Source organism: Delphinus delphis, chromosome 6, assembly GCF_949987515.2.
Source record: "Delphinus delphis chromosome 6, mDelDel1.2, whole genome shotgun sequence".
Classification (NCBI taxonomy): domain Eukaryota; kingdom Metazoa; phylum Chordata; class Mammalia; order Artiodactyla; family Delphinidae; genus Delphinus; species Delphinus delphis.
Genome location: NC_082688.1, coordinates 114,655,997 through 114,683,565, shown reverse-complemented (window position 1 = coordinate 114,683,565; position 27,569 = coordinate 114,655,997). Strand labels below are relative to the sequence as shown.

General features: G+C 40.2%; 1 protein-coding gene across 1 annotated transcript in view; it reads right to left on the bottom strand.

The window, feature by feature from the left end:
• The window catches only part of LOC132427627 (testican-3), a 432,143-nt gene that overhangs the window by 180,170 nt on the left and 224,404 nt on the right, over positions 1–27,569 (bottom strand). The window contains exon 5 of the mRNA XM_060015323.2: positions 1,636–1,759. Within this exon, the coding sequence (XP_059871306.1) occupies positions 1,636–1,759 (124 nt within the window). The remainder of the gene's footprint in view (positions 1–1,635; positions 1,760–27,569) is intronic.

Here is a 27,569-nt window from a genome sequence, read left to right as displayed (position 1 = left end):
TCTTGTGATCGTACCTCTGTGCCCTGTGACAGTACCCTGTCAGAGAATGGATCATGGCAAGAGGGTCCTAGAGAGGCAGGTGGCGGCCTAACGCTGGCCCTCTCCAGGGAGGATGACACCCTCCCCGGTGCTAACACACCAGGGCCCACAGCAAGTACATTCCTGAGGCTGAGAAAGACACAGGGCTCCCTGAGGGAGATGCCGGGAATGACCTCAGCCTCTCTCTTGACTCAACCTGTTCAATCATCAACGTCCATCAAGTCAACTTAGGAGTCAAATTTGCTTCCCAAGGAACTCCAGCTACCACGCTGAATACTAGAACCTGCATCCTTTGTTGTGAGTTAATGCATCAGCATAATGCGATCCACATCGTGAGCTGTGGGATGTGAGAATATGAGGTGGGTTCCTTCTCCCTTGCACTGACAGCAGGAATTTCAGCTTGCAAAGCAGAGGGTCCCCGAGATCAAGGTAGTATGGAGAGGATGGGTGACACACTCCTTCCTCCTAGCAATATCTCCACCCCCACATACACCCTGAAAACTTTAGCAAACAGGCACATGGTAGCCCCACCCAGTAAGGACTATGGACGTATCTATTGACTGTATTAAGCTTCCTCGTCCCTGTAGCCCTCTTCTCAATTGTAAACTGCCGGTGCAAGGTGTAGGGAAATACTTTCTGAGAAAAAGTATGGTTCATAAAGTGGTAGGCACCAAACACAGTGTTCTGATAGCCAAAAACTTCTGGAATTTACTTTGCTTTAAGCAAAACTAGATATGAACTGAGGTAAGGTTACTTTATAGACTTCATGGATCGTATTTAACTTGGATATACCTATAGTTTCTAAAAGAAATGTTGATCTGTTTAATTACAGGGTAAAGTCCCACCGGGGACACTACATAATGTGCTATCTTACCTTCTCAAAATACATTTTAGAACAATCTAAATTCATAAATGCATCTGACCCTGAAGTTTCAGGTAGGAGGTCATGAGCCGTATTCCTTCCTATCACACAATCAAAGAAAACTCATCGACGTTCTATTACGTAAAGTTCTTAAAACCTCCTAAATATTTGAACGATGTGGGGCATCAAACGAGGTGCAGATTCATGTAGCTAGAGACACTGAATCAGAGAAGACATCAAATCTGGGCTTCGGTGTCAGCTAAATATGTGAAATGTGCTATTTCTTTCTGAGACTTGTTTTTCTCTTTTGCTGTAAGGAATTTTGGGGGGCTTAAATGAGATAATATAGGAAATAACATATGAAATACAATAGTAATGATGTTGACGGATTTTAGCTGGGGCAGCTGTTGTAACTGTTAACATTATTATATACATGGTAACGCTTCTGCCCTCTCTCAGAGTATCAAGAAAGGAAATGTTGGTTTTAATATCTGAGGGTTCAGAGTGTTCACAGAATCAATATTTCAAACTTTAAAAATTCTGTATAGGAGAAACAAATGTACAAATGTTTGAATCATATTCCCAACTAGTGATATTAATCACATTATTTTAAAAGTTAAAGTATTTGGATGACCACACTGGAGAACTAACAGTTTTAATCACTTACTAATGACTATGTACATACATATATGAATATGTATATGTTTTATAATAAATGACTATCGTTGTCTTACCTGAGAAGAGTAGGTATGTCCATCTGAACCACAGACGGGGCTGGTAGAGACCCCCGAGCACTGCTGGCAGGCGGATGTCGGGGGACCCCTCCACTGCTTCTGCCCAACTCCTGCATCCTTCATACTGTTGAAAAAATAAAACAAGCATACTTAGTGCATTTATTTAAAAAATAAATTTATATTAGCATCATGCCTTTTCTCCACTGTCATTCCAACTCTTCAAGATAAATTAGAATCAGTAAATTGTATCCTCATTTCCAATGTATTAGTCTATACAGTGTTCTTTATAAACTTTTGTTTCATAATCAAGGTTTTCCTATAATAAAATAAGAATATATTCCTTAAAAAGATTCCGCTGGTTACCTATAGACTACAGTTATACTTCATCACATGGATTCTCTGGTTTTAATTTGTGGTTGTGAAATGTGTTTTGAACAGACCCCCAAACAGCTCACATGTCTGGAACCTTCCCAAGGGCCCCCCTAGAATTCTACTAGAAATAGTATTAGAAAGCAGACACCTAATTCACCAGGCATCCCAGAGGCGCATGAAAATAAGAGCAGCTTACTTGAGAGAAAATAGCAATAAGAAACACTTTTCCAGCAAAGACCAGTATTTAGAGAGCCCAATTAGCAGGTTCAGTGAGAGCCAATCCTCTCTTTCTTGTGTGGAAAGGTCTCAAAATACATCCATCTGGCTTTGATCTGGAATAAAGTGGGAAAACCCATTCTCTTCCGCTACCTACTTCTAAATTATCCGTTTCTCCACCTTGATTAAACTGCTTCTGCTTGGCCTATTTGTGTGAACAGTTCACACAGAAATGGGCAAAGGCCTTAAAAGTAGGAATAAAAACGACAGAGAATCTCTACACAAGCATTTCGTAGTTAGAAGTCCTCCAGTAAATCAGCACTCGGTCTTGTTCATTAAAACTGCTCATGGAGAGTAATTTGATGTCTCTATCAAGATGAGAAACGAGGTTTTACTGGAAACATTTGCTGCCCTTTGGCTTTTCTTTTCTTTTTTTTTCACGAGTAAGTCAAATCTACAAAAAAGTAACCCCAAAAGACAACTAAGACATGTAGTGTTAATCCTCATTATAGGGAAAGAAGTTCGGACTAATGTACTTTAAATTGTGATAACATTTGGGTGGGCTTTGGGAAAAGGTTTACCACCTTCTCTTACCCCCTCATCCCTCTCCCCCGGCCGCTTCCCCCTCTAAAAGAAGCCTATGATAGCTCCAAACACATTTTCTTCATTTAACTTTTGTAAATTCTGCCAAATGACCACTTTAAAATCTTGTCTGGCCACAGATATAACCTCATAAGAGACACAAAAGGGAAAATAACCGTGCTGCTATTACTGATTAAAAGATTGGCACATGGGCTTCCCTGGTGGCGCAGTGGTTGAGAGTCCGCCTGCCGATGCAGGGGACATGGGTTCGTGCCCCGGTCTGGGAAGATCCCACATGCCGCGGAGCGGCTGGGCCCGTGAGCCATGGCTGCTGGGCCTGCGCATCCGGAGCCTGTGCTCCGCAACGGGAGAGGCCCACGTACCTCAAAAAAAAAAAAAAAAAGACTGGCACAAAATCCTAATGGGAATCAAAACAATGACTGGAAAAACAGGGACATTATTCTACGCCACCTCCAGACTCGTAAGTCACAGAGACGGAGCAGAGAGAAACAAGAAACATAAAATATTATGTTTGCCTTTTTCTTTCACTGTGTGCAATCAAAACAAGGCACGAAATTATGAAATTATTTGCTCTTCAGTTACATTAGGAGAAATCATTACCAAGCACAGGCTTCTAATCAATAGAAAGTATTTTATTAGAACAGCATATCTTTATCGCTTTTGCTTCGGGATATGCACCTGTCTGTACGCTATGACATACATATGTCAACACTATGACTCTGTAATCACCTCATTCCCTTTTCCTAACTTTAAAACTCCACTGAAACACAGAAACTAAGATTGTGACATTACTTTCTTGTATAAACATTTTTGGATACATGACGTAGTCTTTTATATACAATTCAAACAGTAATTATATCTAGAAGTGAAATCTTTTTGAAAATTGGAAGATTTACTAGAAATTATTAAAATTCAAATGACTTCTTAAACAGTGAATTTACCACGTACCTGTAAAATAAGGTTTGGGGTAAAAAGTTTTAGTTATCATTATTCCCTTCAAAGTCAACACTGCTGAAGCCTAAACACTTTCAGATTCCTGAAGTGTATCAATAGAGATGGTATTTTTTATGTAGATTTCATCCTGGTCAGGATTTGCTGAAGTATCATCAACATTGGAAGCATCATAATATTGCTTATATTTGCATCACCATTTTGCTTGAGGTGATGACAAATTATACCATTCTGTAAACCAGAAGAATATTTACTTATGTTTAGTTTAAAATAAATACAACATTAGATGATGATAAATTCACCAGAATTCATGTTTTAATATATTATTCATGCCATACACATGGAGAACACTGAGTCATGAACATTTCACTATACTCAGTAAATCCAAAGGAAGCGCTTAGCATTTTGTCATCAGAACACAGACTTTCTAGAAAGGACAAATTAGTCTACACAATTTGAGGCTTAATTTGAAATGCAAAATTCTAAATATCATAGGTTTTATGTGTTCTTTAATCATCTCTGACCTGAAGAAAATGGTTTATGACATTTTCTGTAGAAAGACAAATTACATTCAAGCACATACAGGGCGGTATAGAAGATGGTTCATCCAGGCATATATTAATGTTGGAATTAGGGTATGAATACAAATGAATTTCTAAGACTGTTATTTGAATAAAAAACTACTTCTACAACTCCATAAATCAATTAACCATATATGAAGAAGAATCGCTAGATATAGACAAATAGGACATGTACATTCATTTCAAAAATCAAAACGTCTATGATTGTGAAAATAAGGCTCTTTCATGTGAAAACAAAATGAAAAACCTCACAGCAGGTACTGAGGGGCAAATAAACTGTACTGTTAACAGGACTTGAGGAATTCTAGTAACTCTGACCATTTCTCAGAACAGCCCAAACAGGCCGCTGTGTGTGGTGGAGTGGGTGGCACACCTGGACCACCCTCAGGGTCCCCTCAGCATCCTGAGGGTTCCACCTGTCCAGGTACATGTGGTACCTCCACTCAAGTCTCTTCACCAAGGAAGAGAGTTTTTCATTCCAGAGTCTCTTTTATCAGACGTATCCTGTGATTCAGAATTTGTTTGCTTTAGCATCAGGAACGTTTCTCAGAGTTAGTGTTAATCAAAATCTTGTCTATTAAAATATGTTTGTTCTTAGGAAAATTAGTGTCGTTTATGAGCTAGAAACACAATTTTCTAAGATTTAATTAAATATCTATGCATTATGTGTAATATGTAAACATTTTTCAGATTGCTTTTTAATTATATTTTCAAGGCCCTATTTAAAGAAGAGCAAAATGTGTTTACGTGAGAGAGAAAATCCTGGCAGTGAGTGTACAGACCAAGACGGGCAAAGTCAAGTGCTTGGGAAAAGGTGGAGCCAGCTGAGGCTATCAGAATGGATACCTGGCATCTGGGGCAGGCGAATGACAGGTAAGAAGTTAGACTTGGCAATCTGCTCTCGGACACCACCAGCCCCCACCACCAGCAGGCCAGCAGCCACCTCACAAGACAGGGCCTGGCAGCCAACCAGGCTGGGGACCAGCCCTGCTTATCAGTCGGCCCAATGTAGTCGGCTCCCCCTCAACAGAAGGGCCCACACAGCCCACACAGGGGTACCCCTAGAGCACATAGTTCTGGTGACAGACATGAGTGTGCAGCTGGGCCTCACAGGACACTTCTCCAAGATCAGGAAACATAACCAACCTACAGCATACATAGAAATAAACACAGAGAATTAGGCAAAAGGGGGAGATGGAGGACTATCTTAGAAATAGACAAAATAAAGAGATCAGAACAGAAAAAAAGTGAAATAGAGACCAAAGAGAGAACAGAAAAGATTGATGAAGGTAAGAGCTGTTTTTTGAAAAAATAATCAAGATTGATAAACCTTTAGCCAGACGTATCAAGAATCAATGCAATCCCTATCAAAATACCAATGACATTTTTCACAGAAGTAGAAAAAATAATTATAAAATTTGTACTGATAATCAAAATACCCTGAATAGCCACAACAATCTTGAGAAGGAACAGAGCGGGAGGCATTATACTCCCCAACTTGAGACCATACTACAAAGCTACAGTAATCAAAACAGTGTGGTACTGGCACAAAAACAGACACCTAGAGCAATGGAACAGAATAGAGAGCCCAGAAATAAACATTTATATGGTCAATTAATCTACAGCTAAGGAGGCAAGAATACAGAATGTGGAAAAGACACCCTCTTCAATAAGTGGTGCTGGGAAACTGGACAGCTACACACAAAAGAATCAAATTGGACTTCTTTCCCACACCATACACACACACAAAAAAATCAAAATGAATTAAAAATTTACATGCAAGACCTGAAACCATAAAACTCCTAGAAGAAAACATAGGTAGTACATTCTTTCACATCACTTTTAACTGTATTTTCTTGGATTGTCTACTTAGGCAAAGGAAACAAAAAGCAAAAATAAACAAATGGGACTACTTCAAACTAAAAGGCTTTTACACAGTGAAAGAAACTGTCAACAAAATTTTTAAGAAAGACCTACTGGGGCTTCCCTGGTGGCGCAGTGGTTGAGAGTCTGCCTGCCGATGCAGGGGACACGGGTTCGTGCCCCGGTCCGGGAAGATCCCACATGCCGCGGAGCGGCTGGGCCCGTGAGCCATGGCCACTGAGCCTGCGCGTCTGGAGCCTGTGCTCTGCAACGGGAGAGGCCACAACAGTGAGAGGCCCGTGTACTGCAAAAAAATAATAATAATAAAATAAAATTTAAAAATAAAAATATAAAAAAGACCTACTGAATGGGAGAGGATATTTGCAAACTATATACCCAATAAGGGGTTAAAGTCCAAAATATATGAAGAACTCATACAACTCAACACAAAAATGAAAGAAAGAAAGGAAGGAAGGAAGGAAGAAGTGACCCGATTAAAAAACAAGCAGAGGATCTGAATATAAATTTTTCCAAAGGAGACATACAAATGGCCAACAGGAACATGAAAAGATGCTCAACATCACTAATTGTCAGGGAAGTGCAAATCAAAACTACAATGAGATAGCACCTCACACCTGTCAGAATGGCCATTATCGAAAAGAACGCAAATTAACAAATGTTGGTGAGGATATGGAGAAAAGGGAGCTCTTGTGCACTGTTGTGGGATTGTAAACTGGTATAGAAAGTATGGAAAACAGAATGGCGTTTCCTCAAAAAACTAAAAATAGACCTACCATAGGATCCAGCAATTCCATTTCTGAGTATTTTTCTGGAGAAAACAAAAACACTAATTTGAACAGATACACACACCCCTATGTTGATTGTAGCATTATTCACAATGGCCAAGATATGGAAACAACCTAAGTGTCCATCAACAGATGAATGGATAAAGAAGATGTGGTCCATATATACGACGGAATACTATTCAGCCAAAAAAAAAAAAAAAAAGAATGAAGTTTTGCTACTTGCGACAACATGGATAACCCTGGAAGGCATTATGCTAAGTGAAATAACTCAGAGAGAAAGACAAATACTGTATGATCTCACTTACATGTGGAATCTAGAAAACAAATGAACAAACATAACAAAACATAAGGAGTCATAGATGCACAGAACAAATAGGTGGCCGCCAGAAGGGAGGGGGTTGGAGGGAGGAAAGAAGTAGGTGAAGGAGATTAAGAGGTAGAAACTTCCAGGCATAAAATAAATGTCATGGCGATGTAAATGTATAGCAGAGGGGATATAGTCAATAATATTATAGTTGGAGGAGATGCAAGATAGGGTTGGGGATTAAGAGGTACAAACTACTATGTATAAAATAAATAAGGAAAAATATACATAATTATAAAAATAAATAATATGTAAAATAATATATAATATAAAAGTAATATACAGCACAGGGAATATAGTCAATATTTTATAATAACTTTAAATGGAGTAGAATCTATAAAATATTGAATCAATATTGTACACTTGAAATTAATATAATATTGTAAGTCAAGTATAACTTCAATAAAAAAAATAAGATTGTAACACCTTTGTATGGTGACACAGGGTACTTGACTAGTCATGGTGACCACTTTGTAATGTATAAAAATACAGAATTACTATGTTGGTCCCCTGAAACCAACACAATATTGTCAGTCAATTATACCTCAGTAAAAAAATAGGTTTGGCAAAAGCATCGCTAAGTATATTACTCTGAATACTCTAAGTGCAAAAGATCTTTAACCTCTGAGAGGAAATCTAATTTTTTGATATATCAAAGGCTATTTGCAATTACTTATTTTGAATTATTATCAGATTGGGTAATATAGTTTTCTCCCATTATTGATGTATAAAAACTCAAACTGGCTGCAAAACCCTGAAATTTTTAAAAATTACTCTTCCAACTGCAACCCTGCTACAATCAGACTCTTCAAATAATACCTTTGTAAAAATCTATTGTTTATTCAATTTTGAAAGATTACCTTCCATTTACAGTTATTACAAAACATTGGCTCTATTCCCCGTGTTGTACATACTTCCTTGAGCCCATCTTACACCCGATAGTTTGTACCTCTCCCTCCCCCACCCCTATACTGCCTTTTAAGAGAACTGTTAAGTATATATTTCATTTTGAAGATTAAAGTTAAACATTTATTTATCCACCTTATAATGACGTCCTATATCCCCATGATCCTTTTCCTTAAAGAGCAAATAACTGTATATTTGAACCCAGGGAATTGAAGCCATTAAATGATAATTTATAATACGCAAAGTCAAGTTTTTTTCTCAAAATCTTTTTTTCTTAAATATTCCCCCATTCAAGGTGCTGAGTTTCATACCAATATACGTGTTATGTCTCTAATGGCTGGAAAGTTAGGCTCACAGAGAAGTGTTTATCTACGCTTGTGTTCCGGCACACGGCTCCTCCACAGCAGCTGGGTTGAATCCCCTCTCCCTGAGCTGTCTTCCGGTCCTGACTCACCCTGCACGTGGGTCTCCAGCATCACTTTCCAGCCTCAGTCACACTTGGAAGCTCATTAGCCTCTAACTTTCCTAATAAATCCCACGTGCATTCCTTCCACTTCTGTTGACTCAGTTTCAGTCTATCTGGTTTTCTGTTTCCTTAACCACGTTGTGCATTTTAACAATATAATCTGAACACGATTTCCACGTTTTAAGATTTACCTTGATTTTAGAAAGTGCATAAATAATGTTACCAAAACGGTTAGCTGAAAAAAGCTCATTGCAGTTTCATCTGAATTGCACTTTTGACTGTGTCATCAATGCATCCTGGCAAGTCAGCAGCCTCCCTGGGTCTTAACTTCTTCATGGATACAATTCGAAGCTTCATCTGTATGGCTCATTTGCTCTAGATCATTCCACAGTCTATAAATCTTTAATAAAATTACTTATGTGAAGACACACAGCAAAAATCAGCAGCATAGACAGTGAGTACCGGACACGTGTTGTGGTTTCTGACCTTGGGTTGCGTTACCGAGCGACACAAATACCTCATCATGGCCTGAAGGATGATGTTGCATGGGGCGAGACTGCTTGAGATATCTGAATCATAGACAAGTTATAATGATGTTTGAATAACATATTCTGACAAGTAAATATGTTTTATTAAGCAGTGAGCATACTCACAATTATTGAAGACATCAATAAATAACGTCAAAATTTCAAAACAGACATCACTATCAATCACCCTCATAATCTATTTCTCAATCTGAGCTCCAATGGATTGAATGAGTAATAAAGCTTCAAAACGTAGAAAATGTAGATGATGTTGAATTCAGACTCTAGGGTTCTGGGTCTCTGATGTTTCCATATATTTCATTCCCAACAGTATTTTAATTAGTAAAGACCTCTTCACTTAAACTACGGTAAAAGTATATTCAACTGCAAAGGATCTCCGTTATGTAAGATAGAGAGTCACTGTAGTTGTTATGGGCTAGAAATGTCCTCACGTCTATTTTCAGCAAAACACAGGCCAATAGACTGGGAATTCATGATCTTAACATACGATAAATCTTAACATACCTAATTAATAAGTATGTATAAGAGTTACTGATTGCTTTCAAGCCAATAAAAATGTTACCATAAAGCAAAATTTCAGGAACTGAGTCAAATGTTTACAAACATGAGGTTAGATTTTCACGTGTTTTGATAGCCTTTCACATGCCAGACACACATATTACAATTCTATTATTGTAGCAATCTCATGCAATGTGCATTATTCTTTAAATTCTGAAGCTTGGAAGATGGAGGTTGAGAGAGCTTCATTATCTTCTCAAGTCTCTACCGCTTGTCTTTGGCCACTGTGGATGTCACGTGTTCTCCTTTTCATTTTGAAACTTGCCATAAATGTACATACAAAATTTTAAATGTCATGGAAGACCACACTCCCACAGTTCATAAATTTCTAGATCAGTTTCATTTAATAGGTAAAAAATGACAGCATAGCTCAAATTTTACTTAAAAAAAGATCTACCACCAGTAAGTGGTATCTGGAGAGTACATCTGGCCAATTAAACCTGAAAATTATCTAGAGTGTAATAAATAATACAACATCATATATGTGATTCTGATTCAGGGAATCAGTACAAAGATTAATTAACTAATATATAAACTGGCTCTATTTAATTTGTGTTGACATGCATGTTTGCATGTCAGATATGAGCATATGAGAATATTTGCTCACTATACTTCCTGTATTTAAAATAAGAATTAGAAAATGCTTCATTTTTCCAATTATTAATGTTCACAAGTAAAGCAAGCTTTTAACCATTAACTGTGTCCTTAATTTAACCTTCAGCAGTTCTACAGCAAAGCAGGAACTAAGATTTGAGTTCATGAAAATGTTGGATTCTTAAAGATCAAGGAGACTCTATATTTGGAAAACCATCTTGACATTTTTAAAATAACAGTGACAGATATGCAGCTTAAAAAGGGAAAAATATTCCACCTAAAAGAAAATGACTAATAACACAGCACTTATCAAAACACATGGGAACAGACTGATCATTCAAGATGTATTTTATATATCAAAAATACGTCTTGGGCTTCCCTGGTGGCGCAGTGGTTGAGAATCTGCCTGCCAATGCAGGGGACACGGGTTCGAGCCCTGGTCTGGGAGGATCCCACGTGCTGCTGGGCAGCTGGGCCCATGAGCCACAACTACTGAGCCTGTGCGTCTGGAGCCTGTGCTCCGCAACGAGAGAGGCCGTGACGGTGAGAGGCCCACGCACTGCGATGAAGAGTGGCCCCCGCTTGCCACAACCAAAGAAAGCCCTTGCACAGATACGAAGACTCAACACAGCAAAAATAAATAAATAAATAAAAACCAAAATACTTAAAAAAAAAAAGTCTTGATTATGAAAAATTCTCTTGATTTTTGTTTTTCTGAACGTAAGAAATATTCTTAGCAACTGTTGGATAAATAGACCTGACAGCTTTGGCAAAAGCCTTAACGATTAAATGACACATTTTGTTTAAAACAATTATTAAAGATCATCCAAAGTTCAGGGACGGAAAACAGAGCTTTTCCTCCCTGTGCTGCCTTCACAGGGGTCACCTGTACTGGCCTCCTCCTTACTGCTTCGCTGGAAAAGCAAAGTTACAGAAACAAGAAAAAAGAAAGAAGCCCCATGATTTGCTCGAGTCTGATTTACAGGCTGAGAGAAAGGTTAACGGTTCAAAACCTCCACGATGCACTAACGCTTACAGCATTTTCAAGTTAACGAGTTAGTGACATTTAAAAGAAGCCTAAGTTTTTGACTCCATAGTATTTCTCTCTCTACCAGACCGGGTTTAATCCCTGTCCTGAAAGCATCTTCTCAGCACATGTCGACTGATGCTGGCGCAGTCAGGGGTAGAGTCACAGCTGCTGGACAAGGAAATGTTCTTCAAGAAACACTCTCTCAATAACTTCTACCATCTAAAGAGTTGTCAGGAAGGTCTTTTAAAACAGTTCTATTATGTTTATTCATAATATGTTATTACGTATGGTTACAGTTACTGACCACGTTCTAGGAACGGAATGAGACCTCGTCCAACCTGCACCTGGCACAACCAATAACTTGTCATCTTCTAACCTGGAAAGAGTACCCATGCATCCTTCTAAATACTGCTTCTTTTGTAGCCGAGCAGGACCCTACGGGGTCTCCCCAGAATAGCCTCCCACCCATGTCCTCCACCTGCCTTCCGTCTGTAGAAAAACTTTAGTCAAAGAATACATTTAATCAGAGAAGTGAGAAAATGCAGAAAGGAAAACAATCAAGCAAGACAAAATAATAATAGTTTAGCCATTGAACAGAGTCAAGGACTTTGGGTTCCTCCTCGAGGGCTGTAGATAATATTCTGAGCCACGTCCTTCCAGCTGTTTTGCAGATACTGAAGCTCCCACCAGGTGGGAGAAGTTAACTGCACACTGCCCACAAGCACGTAGACCCCAGACCGGCTGGAACCAGAAGGTTGATGATGCTGATTCCCGATGACCTCACCACCAGCCAATCAGAATTCTGAGGGTGAAGAGGGTCCACCAGCTGACCACACCCTGCTCCTTGAACACTGTTAAGAGCCATCACTACCTCCTCCAGGGCGGGCCACACAGTCTTGAGGGCATTAGTCCACTGTGGCCCCCTCTGCCTGGCAAAGCACTAAAGCTATTATTTTCTAGTTCACCCAAAACTGTCTTCGCGTTTCTATTTGGCACCAGCGAACGGAGGCCGAGTTTCGGCAACAATTTTACGCATTTATTTAGTCATGAATACACCCTACAATGTGTCCACGTACTATTTTACAGTCTGGAAGTTCCAGACAGTAGAGTCGCTGAGTTCAGGGAGCTCAGCATTCTTTTGGAAACACAGAGACAAGCGTAGCATGGGGTGCGGTTCTCCTGTAGCCCAGGAGGTAACAAGGAGTGTGGGGTTTATCTGAGCAACTTGTCCTTATCTCTGAGGTCCCAACTCCGATGTCGTTTCTCTTGTAAAATGCTTTCTGACTCCACCTCCGGCTCCCTTTGTAACTTACGCCTTCATTTAGTTATCACTTCTAGTCTAACAGCCATGGGCATGGTCACCTTTCTCGGTTTACCAGCCTACCCTCATGGGCACCTACTTCTGAGCCTCTGTCTCGTACCCGCGGCCTCTGCTGAGCCAACAGAAGCATCCCTGTGCCTGATACACACCCACTCCTCCCCTCCTTCTGCTATTTCTCCCGGCTCTGAGCGTGGGAGATAACAGAGCCACTTAAAGCAAGAGCCTGCATTTTGTGGCCCCCGAACACTTCTTGTCTCTGTGGAGCCCCCATTCGCAAGGGAGCAGGATGGGCGTCAAGAGATGGTGTGTAATGTGTATGCATACGGCTGACTCGCTTTGTTGTGCAACGCAGACTAAGACGGTGTTGTGAAGCAATTACACGCCAATAAAGATCTATTTAAACAAAAGAAAAAAGAGAGACGTGTGTGTGTCTAAACTGGATTGAACCACAGCAACCTCTGGAGTCAACACCCTAAACATTCTCACCTACAGCCCATTTACTCAATCATATTCCTGACTTTCTTTTGGTTAGATCATGCTTCCAGAACTAGCTTTCAAAATTGAGGAATGTGTTTCTGTCCTAGGTCTGCTGTAACAAATGAGCAAAACCTTTCTGGTTTCAATCCACAGAAGTTCCCCTTCTCACAGGGATGGAGGTCAAAAGTCTAAGATCACCTTCACTGGGTGCTGGCGGGGCCGCACTGGGGGTGACAGGTAGGTCCCAGGTGATGATCTGTCCCTTGCCCTTCCTGTCTTCTGGTGTCCCTGGCACTCCCCGGCTGCTGGCCCATCTCTCTCTGCGTCTCCCCCTCTGTGTGGCCCTGTCAGCACTCCCTCTGTCTCTATTATAAAGAGAAATCGTGCTCATTCTTAGCAGCCCCTCTCTAATCCAGGACAACCTCCTTCTTCTCAGACCTTCCATGTAACCGCATCTTTGGCCCTACCAGGTAACACTCACGGACAGCAGGGCTCAGGGTGTGGACAGATCTTCCGGGCTGATGCTCAACCTGCTAGAGGGAGGGTACTTGGCAAAACAGAGGCTTAACGTCACAACCAAGTCACTTCAGTTCTGAAGCCCTGGTTTGGAGGGATGTCTCAGCGATGGTGGATCCTGCCCTGTGCTTACACTAACGGTGCCCTAACCGGTAGAGGATGGACGAAGGGTCCCTGGCCACACCTGGGGACCACAGCAGCTCAGTGCTTCCCAGCCAGCGTGCTGTAAACCCACCTCGTGTCTCCCTGAATCACCGCATCGTTTTATTTCTTCACTCGACTGGTTCTTAAGGAAACTGCATGAGTGCCACAGCTGTGAAGAGTAGAAAACAACCAAGTCCCCATTGTCCTGGTCAAACGATAAAAATAGGTCACCTCAACAAGGCCCATCTGACCCCCAGTGTGACTGGGAGAACAGAGGATGAAGACAGTGGGGTTCTTGTTTTTGTTCTTTCGCACTTAGGAGTAGCGATCCTTGGGGGATGCTCAGAGGGAGCAGGGGTGACAGACTGAGTGCCATGGGTGGGAGAAGATAGACTCACCCAGGTCCAGGCCACCACGTTACACCACAGCGCTGAACACAGGCTCCGCTCTCACTGAGAGCTGGTTGTCCCTTCCCAACTTTGCTGGTCGATCTCTCCCAAGACTTTCCTTCCCTCTCCACGAACACCTGTTCACCACAACTCACTGTTCTTTCCCTAGCAAGTTTCCCTGAGCCCGGCACATAGTAGGTGCTCAATAAATAGCACTGAATGGATAAAAGGAGTGAGGATGGGAGGGAGACCAGGGATCCCTGGCTAAGCACTGAGGGTGGCTCCTATGTTCTTACCTTAGCTCTATGTCCACTTAGAAAGTAGAAATTCTATAGCATTACTTTAGTACTGAATAAACTTTTTATAAATAATTGTTAAGTCCTTGTTAAAAGTCATTATAACTTGCCATATAAAAGGCCAGCCAACTGGAATAGGATAAAATAATAAAATGGGCTCTGAATTCAAACAACAGTCTTATATTTCCCAACAATTATTTTATGCTACGTCACAAAGGAACGTGGCAAAGTTCTACACTGTTTCCTTCAATAGGTTCAGTTCCTCAAGGACTCTTGTCAGCCTCGTGTTTTAGCATCTTTAACCCGCCCTTCATCACTCATCCAGGAAGCAAGTGTCAGGAAACGAACAACGTGCTCCCCACGACTGTGCAGGGAACGGTGATTTCCACATGCAGCTCCTTTCCAATAACTCTTTAGCTCCTGTAAAAACACTGCTCATTTGCTGCCATTTTTTCTTTCTCACCTGACTTTTTAGAGTAAAATCCATTTATTCTACAGTCTCATGCTAATTTCCTTTGAAAATACTCCGCCACACTCTCTTGACCCTGTGACAGGGTTTTTCTGACCACTGGGGGTTACAGACACACAGGAGACAAGAGCCCTCTGCAGCCCAAACTCCTCACAGTACTGCCTGCAGCGCGTAAAAAGATGGCTACTGGGCTTCCCTGGTGGCGCAGTGGTTGAGAGTCCGCCTGCCGATGCAGGGGACACGGGTTCGTGCCCCGGTCCGGGAAGATCCCACATGCCGCGGAGCGGCTGGGCCCGTGAGCCATGGCCGCTGAGCCTGCGCATCCGGAGCCTGTGCTCCGCAACGGGAGAGGCCATGGTAGTGAGAGGCCCGCGTACCGCTAGTGATCTATCGTGTTTACTGTTATTTTACTGACCAAAGCTGGGGAGTGGGATTGCTGGGCTGAATAAAACGTTCCTGAGTCCCTGGTGTGGACTCTCAAGGCTGAGTAAAGGGCTGGAAGGTTCTCTTCTGGGATTTGGCCCCTGTCTTCCTATATTGAGGGGATGCTGAAAGGGGTAACTGAACCCAAAGCAGGTCTGCCCTAGACTTGAGATCAAAGAATATCTGTGCTCTCCCTTTGTGTTTCTTGTTGGAAGCTTTGTTTGCTCTTTGTTTTTTGTGTGTTTATTCTGTTTACATTGCTTTGACAAAATCCAAGCTTGGATTACTTAGGATTTGGAAGGTAAGTAAGTAAAGAAAGCCTTCAGCTTCCTTTGATCCTATTGATATGTTATGCAGACATCCCAGGTTAGGTGAAGAAGTGTTCCGTGGGTTATAGCAGGAAGACTGGCATGCACTGGGGTTTCATGCTGAAGCTCCAGTGTGGGGTAAGTATTAATTTATGTACATATTTCTTCTTTGCACATGTGTCCTTCGGTGAAAATTTTGGGTAATCTGGGCTCCTTTAATCACTTCCCAACGACAGACTAAATATAACCTTTGGTAAGCCTGCCCCACAAATTTCACTGGACGTACGTACAGATCTGTGTTCGTGTACCACTGTGACACTTGTGCACACAGGAACTCTATAAGCACGTTTACAGAAAGAGAATCTAGTCCCTGAATCAACAGAAGGAGGAGACCCCTTCTGACCAGGACCACCCTTCTTGATTTAATACGTGGAAAATAAATTACTTTTTATTGTGGCACACCACTGAAATTTGGGGATAAATTTGCTATAACATAATATTAGTATGAATAATATATATACTTAAAGCAATCTAGGCATATTAATAACTAAATTACATGTCATTTTAATGCAAACCATAAATAAAATGGTAGAAAGCAATTCCTAGCCTTTCTGATTTCAAATCAGACATCAATTCAACCACTGCAAATAAAATTTATTTTAAAAAAATTTATTACCTTCTTTAAGTTCCCCAAGCTTAGAACCTCAGTCTTGGACTCGAAAGTATGAAGATATAAAAAAAGAAGAAACAAAATTCTCAAAAAACATACATTGAAGTCAGTGTCATGTTTGTGAATTTCTTTTTCTTTTTTTTTTTTTTTTTGCGGTACACGGGCCTCTCACTGCTGTGGCCTCTCCCATTGCGGAGCACAGGCTCCGGACGCGCAGGCTCAGCGGCCATGGCTCACGGGCCCAGCCGCTCCGCGGCACGTGGGATCTTCCCGGACCGGGGTACGAACCCGTGTCCCCTGCATCGGCAGGCGGACTCTCAACCACTGTGCCACCAGGGAAGCCCTTAATATGCAATTTGAAAGAGTTCCAAGATGCATTCTATTTTAAGATAACTAATGGAAATCACATAAAGGCATTAAACTTAATTTTTTTACAACTCACTTTAACTAAGTATGCAAATATGTCTATGTCCTACTGAGTTATCAAATAAGGGTCTTCCTCTCGAAATTATACACATAAATTTACACAACCACCTGAGTGAATCTGTAGATGTCGTTTTTTTCAGCGCTCTAGGAATTTTTTAGGAATTTGTTGTTGAATAGCATCTCTATCATTGTCATCAAGAGAAAATAAATTATGATATCATAATCCTTTGGTGAAGCTAATTTGTCCAAACCCTTAGATTAGCATGCAGATGTTGAGTTGCTGCTGAAGCTTTACTAAGTATAGAACATAAGGAGAAATTAAAATGCAGTTGTGAATTATTCATTGAGTTTTATGTTCAGTAACCATGAGAGCCTGCGGGGTCTTTGATTCTGCCAGCAACTCACAGCCACCTCTGCAGAAATTCTGCTTTCTCAAGGAGATGAGGAAAATTATACATCTTTTGACAGAAAATTGTCACCTTTGGCATTTGCTTCAGGCTACGTTCTCCAGATGCCATTTGAAATAATTTCCTGGAGAGGATTGAGCTCTATCTTCTCTGATGACCTATTTGAACTTACTTTTCAGACTCTGTCTCTGACAGAATTTTTAAATGTCTTCATCTTAATGCAGTACAATGGCTGGTGAGCGAGATTTCAACTTCTGTCCTTTCCTTAGGGCCCCTGGACCCACCCCTATGTGGGATCCTTGCACTCCTATTTGATAGGACTCATAATTTTAGTTTGATTCATTAAGAAATTATATAATTACTTAAAGCAATTTTAATTGTGTTACCCATAAAGTTTTTGAAAAATGATGCAAATATTTCATTATGCAAACTCACTACGTATAAGCCTTGACATAGATAATCCCACAAGGTCTGAGGCACTCATGGTCAACAGGGGGGGAAACGTCCCAGGGAGGAGATAAGATCCTTACCTCATGAAATGACTTGGTGACAGTGACCTGAAGTTCTCTGTACTGACATGGTCATATTTATGTCCAATACAGAGGTCTCAACTGCAAATTCCAATGAACACATCTTGTTACCAGCAGTTGAATGACCTTGTACTATTGATTTAAAGATATATGTTAATTCATTGATGAAAATGGCATAGCATTGTTGTGGTGACTAATGAAAACATCTTTTTCTTTATAATTTGTTTTCCTTTTCTTCTATTGTTAATTTCAATTTTTTGTCATTTAGCATTTTTCTCCTTGTGTTGAAAACAACTGTAAAAAATAATTCCAAAATCAATATTCAAAGAGGGATAAGCAAACTTAGGTGTAAAGGAACAAAAGCTAAGCAACAATTAAGTTACCTTCTACATGAGGTTTATATGCTATCGAAGAGTAGAATTTGCAACTTATATAAATGATTCACTGATCCTAATAATGCTTTTTTAAAAATCCTGACCAATCTTTCATTAAATTAAAAAAGAATGTTAGTTTTATGTTTCAAACACTTATACACGCAGGGTTGTTCTGGTCTAAAGTGATGGGTTGGTACCCAGAGAGCACCAGCTTAGCGGTAATGTCCTAACCCTTCCCAATTCAGGAGTTATCATCTCACTAGATTCTCATGCCTATTCTGCATCTTCACTTCATTCCCAGAGATGTCAAAGTGCTCGGGACTTGAGGGCTGTGGATCTTTTCCTTCCTAATTGTGTCCACACTGTAGGTGCACAGAGACTGTTGACCCAATACCATTAAATCATTTCTGATTTTTTAATTTGAGTTGGGATCAGAAATCTTCCATAGAATATTTCAGTAAGATCAATGGAAGGGGCAAATATATTTTACCAGTCTATCCTTACAGTTAGGATATGAATCCTGGTAAGATGTTCCTTCAGAAATCTGCCATTTCTATATATTAGTTTCTTCATAAAATCAAGAACCTCTTCTTTCAAATATCTGCTTAGTTTTTGAGTGCTCTTAGTATGTGTTGCTTAATTTAAATACAATGGCAATGTCAAGGAGTGTTCTGCCTATGGTCACTTCTAGGAGTTTTATGGTTTCAGGTCTTACATTTAGGTGTTTAATCCATTTTGAGTTTATTTTTGCATATGGTGTGAGGAAATGTTCTAATTTCATTCTTTTACATGTAGCTGTCCAGTTTTCCCAGCATCACTTGTTGAAGAGACTGTCTTTTCTCCAGTGTATAGTCTTGCCTCCTTCGCTGTAGATTAATTGACCATAGGTGCGTGGGTTTATTTCTGGGCTCTCTATTTTGTTCCATTGATCTCTGTGTCTGTTTTTGTGGCAGTGCCAGGCTGTTTTGATTACTGTAGCTTTGTAGTATAGGCTGAAGTCAGGGAGAGTAATAACCTTCAGCTTTGTTCTTTTTTTCCTCAAGATTGCATAGGCAGAACACTGTTTGACATAAATTGTAGCAATATTTTTTTGGATCTGTCTCCTAAGGCAAAAGAATTAAAAGCAAAAATAAACAGGACTTATTTAAACTTAAAATCTTTTGCACAGCAAAGAAAATCATCAACAAAATGAAAAGACAACCTGCTGAAATGGGAGAAAATATTTGCAAATGATTTTGGCTGATAAGGGGTTAATATCCAAAATATATAAACAGCTTATACAACTCATTATATTAAAAAAAAAAGACAATTAAAAATGAGCAGAAGGCCTGAACTGACATTTTTCCAAAGAAGACATACAGATGGCTAACAGGCACATGGAAAGATGCTCAATATCAGTCATCATCAGGAAAATGCAAATCAAAACCACAATGTGATATCACCTCACACCTGTCAGAATAACTATCATCAAAAAGAACACAAATAACAGATGTTGGTGAGGATGTAGAGAAAAGGGAACCCGTATGCAGCACTGTTGATAGTATTGTAAATTGATGCAGCCACCATGGAAAAGAGTATGGAAATTCCTCCAAAAATTGTAAGTAGAACGACTATAAGACCCAGCAATTCCATTCCTGATTACACGTTTGAAGAAAATGCAAACACTAATTTGAAAAGATACACACACACCCCACTGTTCATAGCAGCATTATTTACAATAGCCAAGATATGAAAGCAACCTAAATGTCCACTGACAGATGAATGGATAAAGAAGATGTGCTACATATATATTGACAGAATGGAATACTACTCAGCTATAAAAATTTAACAAAATTCTGCCATTTGCAACAACATAGATGGACCTAGAAGGTATTATGCTTAGGAAATAAGTCAGAGAAACACAAATACTCTATGTTTTCACTTATATGTGGAATTTAAAACATATAACAAACAAATGAATATAACAAAACAGAAACAGACTCACAGATATAGAGAACAAAGTAGTGGTTACCAGAGAGGAGAGGGAAGTGGGAGGGCAAGATAGAGTAGGAGATTAAGAGATACAAACTACTATGTATAAAATAGATAAGCCACAAGGATATACTGTACAGACAGGGAATAAAGCCAATATTTTATAATAACTTTAAATGGAGTATAATCTACAAAAATATTGACTCACTTATGTTGTACACCTGAAAATAATATAATATTGTAAATCAACTATGCTTTGATTTTAAAAAAGAAAATAAATAAATTTAAGTGAAAAATGCATAAATAAATCCATTAGCAAGATTTACAGTACTTCTCTTGCTCAACTGGAAAATAAGGGGATTCCTAACAATATACTTTTCTCTCCAAGCTGATCCCCACACCACAAGTCGGCTTTAACTGTTAGTTCAAGCATATGTAAAACTTAATTTTCAAAAAGATTTAAACAGGGGCTTCCCTGGTGGTGCAGTGGTTGAGAGTCTGCCTGCCGATGCAGGGGACACGGGTTCGTGCCCCGGTCCGGGAAGATCCCACATGCCGTGGAGCGGCTGGGCCCGTGAGCCATGGCCGCTAAGCCTGCACGTCTGGAGCCTGTGCTCCACAACGGGAGAGGCCACACCAGTGAGAGGCCGGCCTGCGTACCGCAAAAAAAAAAAAAAAAAAAAAAAAAAAAGGATTTAAACATTGGAAATGTTTAATGTATAAGGTGTACATCAAATAATAGAGTGAGAATAATAACCATGGCAAAATGCAATGGTCTTTATTCAGATTAAGAAGTTTTCATTTAAATAATGGTAAAGTTTAGAAGGTTTCAATGAGGAATACGGACCATGATGAAAAATTACAGTTCTGTTCTTTTGGGGACAGTTTCTAGTAAGCTGTTAGCTCTCTAATTCCCTAATTCTGCACACTATTTTGAATTTAATCCTTTTGCTGTTACATACATTTGACTGACATTCTAAAGAAAAATGACTGCTCTTTCCAAAAGTAAAGAAAAGGAGCTGTAATGAGATTATGAAGAAAATATGATTTTTCCCTCAAAATAGTGAGGGTGGAGGTGTGGGAGAAGGGCAGTAAAACACGAAGTAATAAATGTTTACATACATAAAAGCTGTCAACATACCTCACCTACTATGTGTGCTACATGTGTGCAGGTTTTTTACTATCATCAATCATTATATTTTACTCTATCATTATTAAGTAAGTGTATTGTACGTAGAATGGAGCTATTCTTACAAAATTGACATAAATCTTGTTTAATATTCTCTCTTTGTAAAAAGGGACAGTAACAAAGTTCGATTGACAGCTCTTTAATAATTCTGGTGGCACCATAAAAATGAAAAAAAAATGCAGCCTTTCATGAGAGAAGATAAATCAGAGAGAAATGACTGAAAAAAATGACTGCACTATGAAAAGATCAGACACTTAGATTAACATAAAAGGCACTTATGAAGAACACTTGCATTTCCTGTCAAGTGATCATAAGACCAAGTACCGACAAGAAAGTTAACCCCCGTTTTCCTGCAAGACAAGCTGCCACAAGAACAACTTATTTTGCTGCTAAATATCATCGTTTCGAGGAGATTTCTTTTAAGATCACATTTAAAATAAAGTTTTAAATATAAAACACAGTCTGTAATTAGATTTGCCGTAAAAATATAAATATGTCAACTTGTCACTGGCAAAGAGTGAAAATGGGCTGTTTTCGGGTTTCTGCTGGTGTCTTCCTCTACGTTTCTTATAGATTCACATACATACCCACATACGTGCATACACACACTCACATACACGCTCATACACACATGGGACTCTCGATCCTCACTCATGCTCTGAGCACCTGCACTGCTCTGGCTTAGTCACGCTAGTGGCTAGAAAATGTTCGCAACACCTTTTGCCTTGAAACTGGAATATCGTTTTGAAGCCATGCGCTGACGCACGTGAAAAGTGCATTACCTTCCGTGATATTTAATAACCATCCTCTAGATGTTAACTTTGCTCATCCTCAGTCTAACCCTACTAGAATATGATATATAACATTCAGTGCTACAGCCCCCGTGACTACAATACTCCCCAACATAGGTGTCCAAGAAATATTTATTTTCAAAAACATGACTAATTGGCAAGAATTAGTATCTCCTGTCTACATATTATTAGTGTCACTGCTCAGAGCATTAGATTTATGCTCAGTGTTTATTTTCACTGAAATGTTTCTCTTATATTAACCACTTACGTATTTCCTGATGCTGAATTGGGTGCAGGTGACATGGCTAAAGGTTTAAGTTCCTTTAAGGAGAAGGAGCCTCTCAGGTTCTCACAGGCCTCACTCAGAAAATTGTTGGGGAATTGGACCCGCCTTCTCGGTTATTACTGGGTCTTCCCGAATTCTGCTGGTGTTTGGATCTTTTACTCTCTTCTTTCTTGGCACTTTGTACAGCTCACACATCTCAAGCACGTGGATACAGAAGAACAGGGTAAGCTGATACCAATTATGATGTTTCCTAGGTAGTGACAGAGCTCACGTTTCGTATTCATCACCACTGTCGCTTCTGGCAAACTGCACTTTGACATGCATTTTTAAAAGGTACACACACATCCCCGAACCACGGAAAAAAGCCTGAAAATATTGCCAACATCGTTTAACTTACCAGCGTTTAATAAACCCTCAATTTACGGAAAGAAGTACAATTAAAGATGCTCTGTGAGTTAATTAATGTTAAATTATTTTGGAAATAGTTCAGGTATTCCTCACATAATTCCAGATTTTCCAGGCCATGTGCAGACTAATTCAGATAACTTCAGAACTATAAGCAACAATGTGATCATTAAGCCAATATACACAAATATTCATTTTATCTTTTAAATGAGCCTATTTTTAGATGAAGTTTTTCTCGAAAATCCTGCCACAATGAACTCCTCTGAAGCCCTTTTCTGTTTTATAAGTAAGATGTAATGCTGGGAGATTCTTGAGGCACAACTATCAATTTCAGTAGATGTTCACTGATTTGTTTCCATTAAAATAAGATCTAGGTACAATTTCTAAAAATTAGTTGCATAATTTAACTTCCTCAGGAACTAGTCTATTGGATGAATGGATGGTGGATGGTGGATGATGGATGGATGGATGGACAGCAGTAAATAGATGTATTTTTTCTTGTTGATGAAATTATTCACTCTGCTTTTTTATTTATGTATATTAAAAAGCATAGAGCTTTTTAAGCAATGTGGTATTAAGAGCTGTCTCCCTGCTACATGGGAAAGCCTTTCTGTGTACATCCTGTCCCTCCAACCTTCACGTCAGGGGGTTGTGGCTGATACAGTAGTCAACCTAAAATACTACTTATACTTATTAAGCCCTATTAAAGTACAAAAGCACTGACAACATCATGCACTGATAAATTTGCTAAACGGTATCCTCTGGGAAAGAAAGTAAATGTGACTGCCAAATCTTACTCAGACTTCAGATACAAATAAACTGTGAATACAATGTTCAAACTATGACTATTACAGGTAACGTTAATGGATTCTCAGATTCTCTTCTGGTTCCTTTCTCTGCACTGAAGTAAGAAGAGATTTCCAAAATGGAAAGCTTATCATGTCACTACCTTGCTGAAAAATAACAAAACAACCAAAGACAAAAAGCAAAACTTTAAGTGCTTTCCTGGTGACCTTTGGATAAACAACAGGGTGGGTCTGCCCCTTCCATTTCTGCAGCCCCCCTCACCGCCCCCGCTGCTCTGGGCGCCCAGGCCCGCTACCCCTCATCTAGTGCCTCCACGACTTTCCCACAGCGCAGGGCCTGCTCACTACTCTGCCCTCTGTCTGAACCTATAAATCACCTACAAACCCTTCAGATTTCAGGTCCGGTGTTACTTCCACAGAGAGTTCCTTTTTTTTTTTTTTTTTTTTTTTTTTGCGGTACGCAGGCCTCTCTCTGTTGTGGCCTCTCCCGTTGCGGAGCACAGGCTCTGGACGCGCAGGCTCAGCGGCCATGGCTCAGGGGCCCAGGCGCTCCGCGGCATGTGGGATCCTCCCACACCGGGGCACGAACCCGCATCCCCTGCATCGGCAGGCGGACTCTCAACCACTGCGCCACCAGGGAAGCCCCAGAGAGCCCCCTTTTGACTGATGTTTCATTCTTTTCAGAAAGTTGTTGCTCTCTTTCTCAGCAGATCTCATTTCTCTTTGCAAACAGAAAAATGCTTTATGATGATTATTATCATAAACAACACAATGCACATTAGAGATCCAATTCTCCAAGTGCTCCTCCTATTTCTGTACATCTTAGAAACATAGCACCAACCGCCCTCAGTTCTGGACGATCTTTGCAAGGATGAGCGTATTGTAAACTGCTCTGGATCACAGAGCTATGTCTCCCTATGGAAGAAAGAGTGAATTCTTCACTGCTCAGTAGAATAAAGACGATGAGCTCATCGCAGGGAGGCTTACAGCTCCCTAAAAAATTATCACACTGGGCTTCCCTGGTGGCGCAGTGGTTGAGAGTCCGCCTGCCGATGCAGGGGACGCAGGTTCGTGCCCCGGTCCGGGAAGATCCCACGTGCCGCGGAGCGGCTGGGCCCGTGAGCCATGGCCGCTGAGCCTGCGCGTCCGGAGCCTGTGCTCCGCAACGGGAGAGGCCACAACAGTGAGAGGCCCGCGTACCGAAAAAATAAATAAATAAAAATGACCTCACTTATGTCCTGTATTGTAACTCACAGTGTGTGCAGGTGTCTAGCTGGGCCCACCCACGTGCCCCCCTGGGACAGGAAGCAGGAGGGATTGACAAATATGTGATCCTCTGTGCTCCCTCTGTGCCAGGGAACCAGGCTCTCTGCCTCTGACCAGGAGTCTGGGGTCTTTCACCAGCACCCACAAAACTGAGACAGGCTAATTTTTCAGCTTATAAATGGGGTAAAATCTCAAACTGTTTATAGTTCTTAATAACGTACAAAAGGGAAGAAAAATGTGAATATAACAATAATACGAAGGAAAAATTGGAAGAAAAGGAACTAAGTAGAAGGCCATATGGAACCCCAGGAAATTAGAGAACCACATAAATTAGAAAATAAACATCACGCACAATATCATGACCCAAAGATATGCTCGGTGTCAGCTGTCTGATGTATTTGTACTAAAAATATTCTCTATGTCTATGCATTTGCTATAATAATTTATTACCACATAAAACAATGTTGTGATAAGTACTATTTTACATGCCTCTATGAGGTCTGATTATTTCTATGGCATCAATTCCTACAAATTTAATTTCCAAATCCAAGACAATGCACGCTGCCCTACTTTAGTGCTCTGCAGAGAAGCAGTCTGAATGGTACTGAGTGTTACCAAGAAAAATAAGGGGGACAGGGGATTGTGCTTCATTTTTAAGAGGAAGCAAAGAGCTGAAACGTTAATATTTAAGAAAAAAACCTTAAGGAGATGAAGGAGTAAGCTGTGAAAATTCCAAGCAGAGCGAACTGTAAGGAAAGTCAGCAGAGTTTAAAAAAAAAAAAAAAAAAAGGAGGGGGTGTTTGGCCTATTTGAGGAAAAGCAGACAGGGCAGCACAAAGCCACACAGGCAGGGGAACCAGAGCACAAGGACACGCTGGGACCACCGCGGAATCCAGGTTGCAGGCCTGTGGGCAAGGAACTCCGCATGGGTGAGGACCTCATTCTTGCTGAGAAAAAGAGGCCCTGTTGGCTCTTCCCAAGGTTGAATTCCCTGCAAGTCACCTTGAGATACGACATGATGTCTCCCCCTGGACACAGCAGGCTTCCTTCCACTTCTTGTAAAGTGATGTGACCCCAAGCTCCATGTTCTCCCCCGCGGCAGCCTCTGCGTGAGCTGGTCCCCATTACAGGTCAGGAACCCGGGGACAAGGACAGCAGACACCAACACACAGCTCCAACTGCTGCTGCTGCTATGGTCACAGCAACCTCTCTCACTGACCCGGAGTCCCGGAGCACAGGGGCAGCTGCCCTTGTAGCTCCCAGGTGGGGTAAAAGCCCACACCTCGCATGGTCTTGACAGGTTACACCAACCACTGCAAAGATGTGACCAGGAGTTCCATCAGACTGTGCACACAAGATTAATGCAAAGAGCTAAAGGGTCACTGTCATCTGTGCAGGGAACAGACCGAAATAAGACAAGGTGGAGACACACAGGAAGCAATTCCACAAAGGCAGGCAGGACATGGTGGTCGTCTGGACAAAAGTCCTGGCAGGGGGCATGCTGAGTGGTCACATTCCAACATACTTAGACTGTGGAGCTACCAGAATTTCTGTATAATAAAATAAAAGAGTAACTCATGACGAGCTGCTAAAAGGATGGAGCTGGAATTAACTAAATTTATACAAGAAGCTCAGAATTGGAACTTTCAGATTAACGGAGTTTCCTCCCATTCTCAGATTGGTAAGAGTTTTTATCGTGAATGGGTATTGATAGATATTGAGTTAATAAATGCTTTTTCTTCAGCTAATGAGAGGATCATAGGTTTAAGTCTTTAGTTCTGTTAACTACATTGATCACTGAGTCTTGCGTGCTTTCCCAGAAAAAACAACACTGAGCTGTGAGGTATTATCCTTTTATAAAGGCTAGGATACGCTAATGGTTTATTAAGAATTGTGTGTGTGTATTCATGAGCAGTATTAGCCTGCAATGTTGTTTTTTCTTACTAGATCTTGTCAGCGTATATTGCAACTGATCACAATTATTGGGAACAAATTCAAATTCTACTATCTAGAAGCGTTTGTACAATGTTGGTGGGTTCTTTCCTTTAAATATCTAAAATAATTCTTGAAAACACCTCAGCCTAGAGATTTCTTTATGGGAAGGCTTTAAAATATAAATTTGATTTCTTAATAGTAAATATTTCAGACTTCCTAATTTTTTCTGAATTGGTTTACATAAAATTGACTTTTTCTAGAAATTTGTACATTTGATCAAAAGTGACATATTTGTTAACATGATACTGTTACTAATAAGCTCTTAAGATCTTTTTAAAGTCTACAGGCTCTCCGGTGATGTGCCTTTTTTTCACGTTTGATACTAGAGATGTGTCTTCTTTTTTCTTGATCTTTCTTCCTAGGGGTTAATCTCTTTTATTAGTTTTTCCTCAAAAAACTAGCTTTAGATGAGAGATTTTTTTTTTTTTTTACTGTATATTTGATTTATATTTCAATAATGACCTCCCTTATATTTTCTTACTTCTTTCTCAATTTTTTTCAATTCTTGTTCTAACTTCTTGAGTTGAATACTTAGAATGTTGCTACTCATCCTTTTCTCTTTTCTGAAATATCAATTTTTAAGGCTATTTATTTCCCACTAACAAATTTAGCTAGATCTC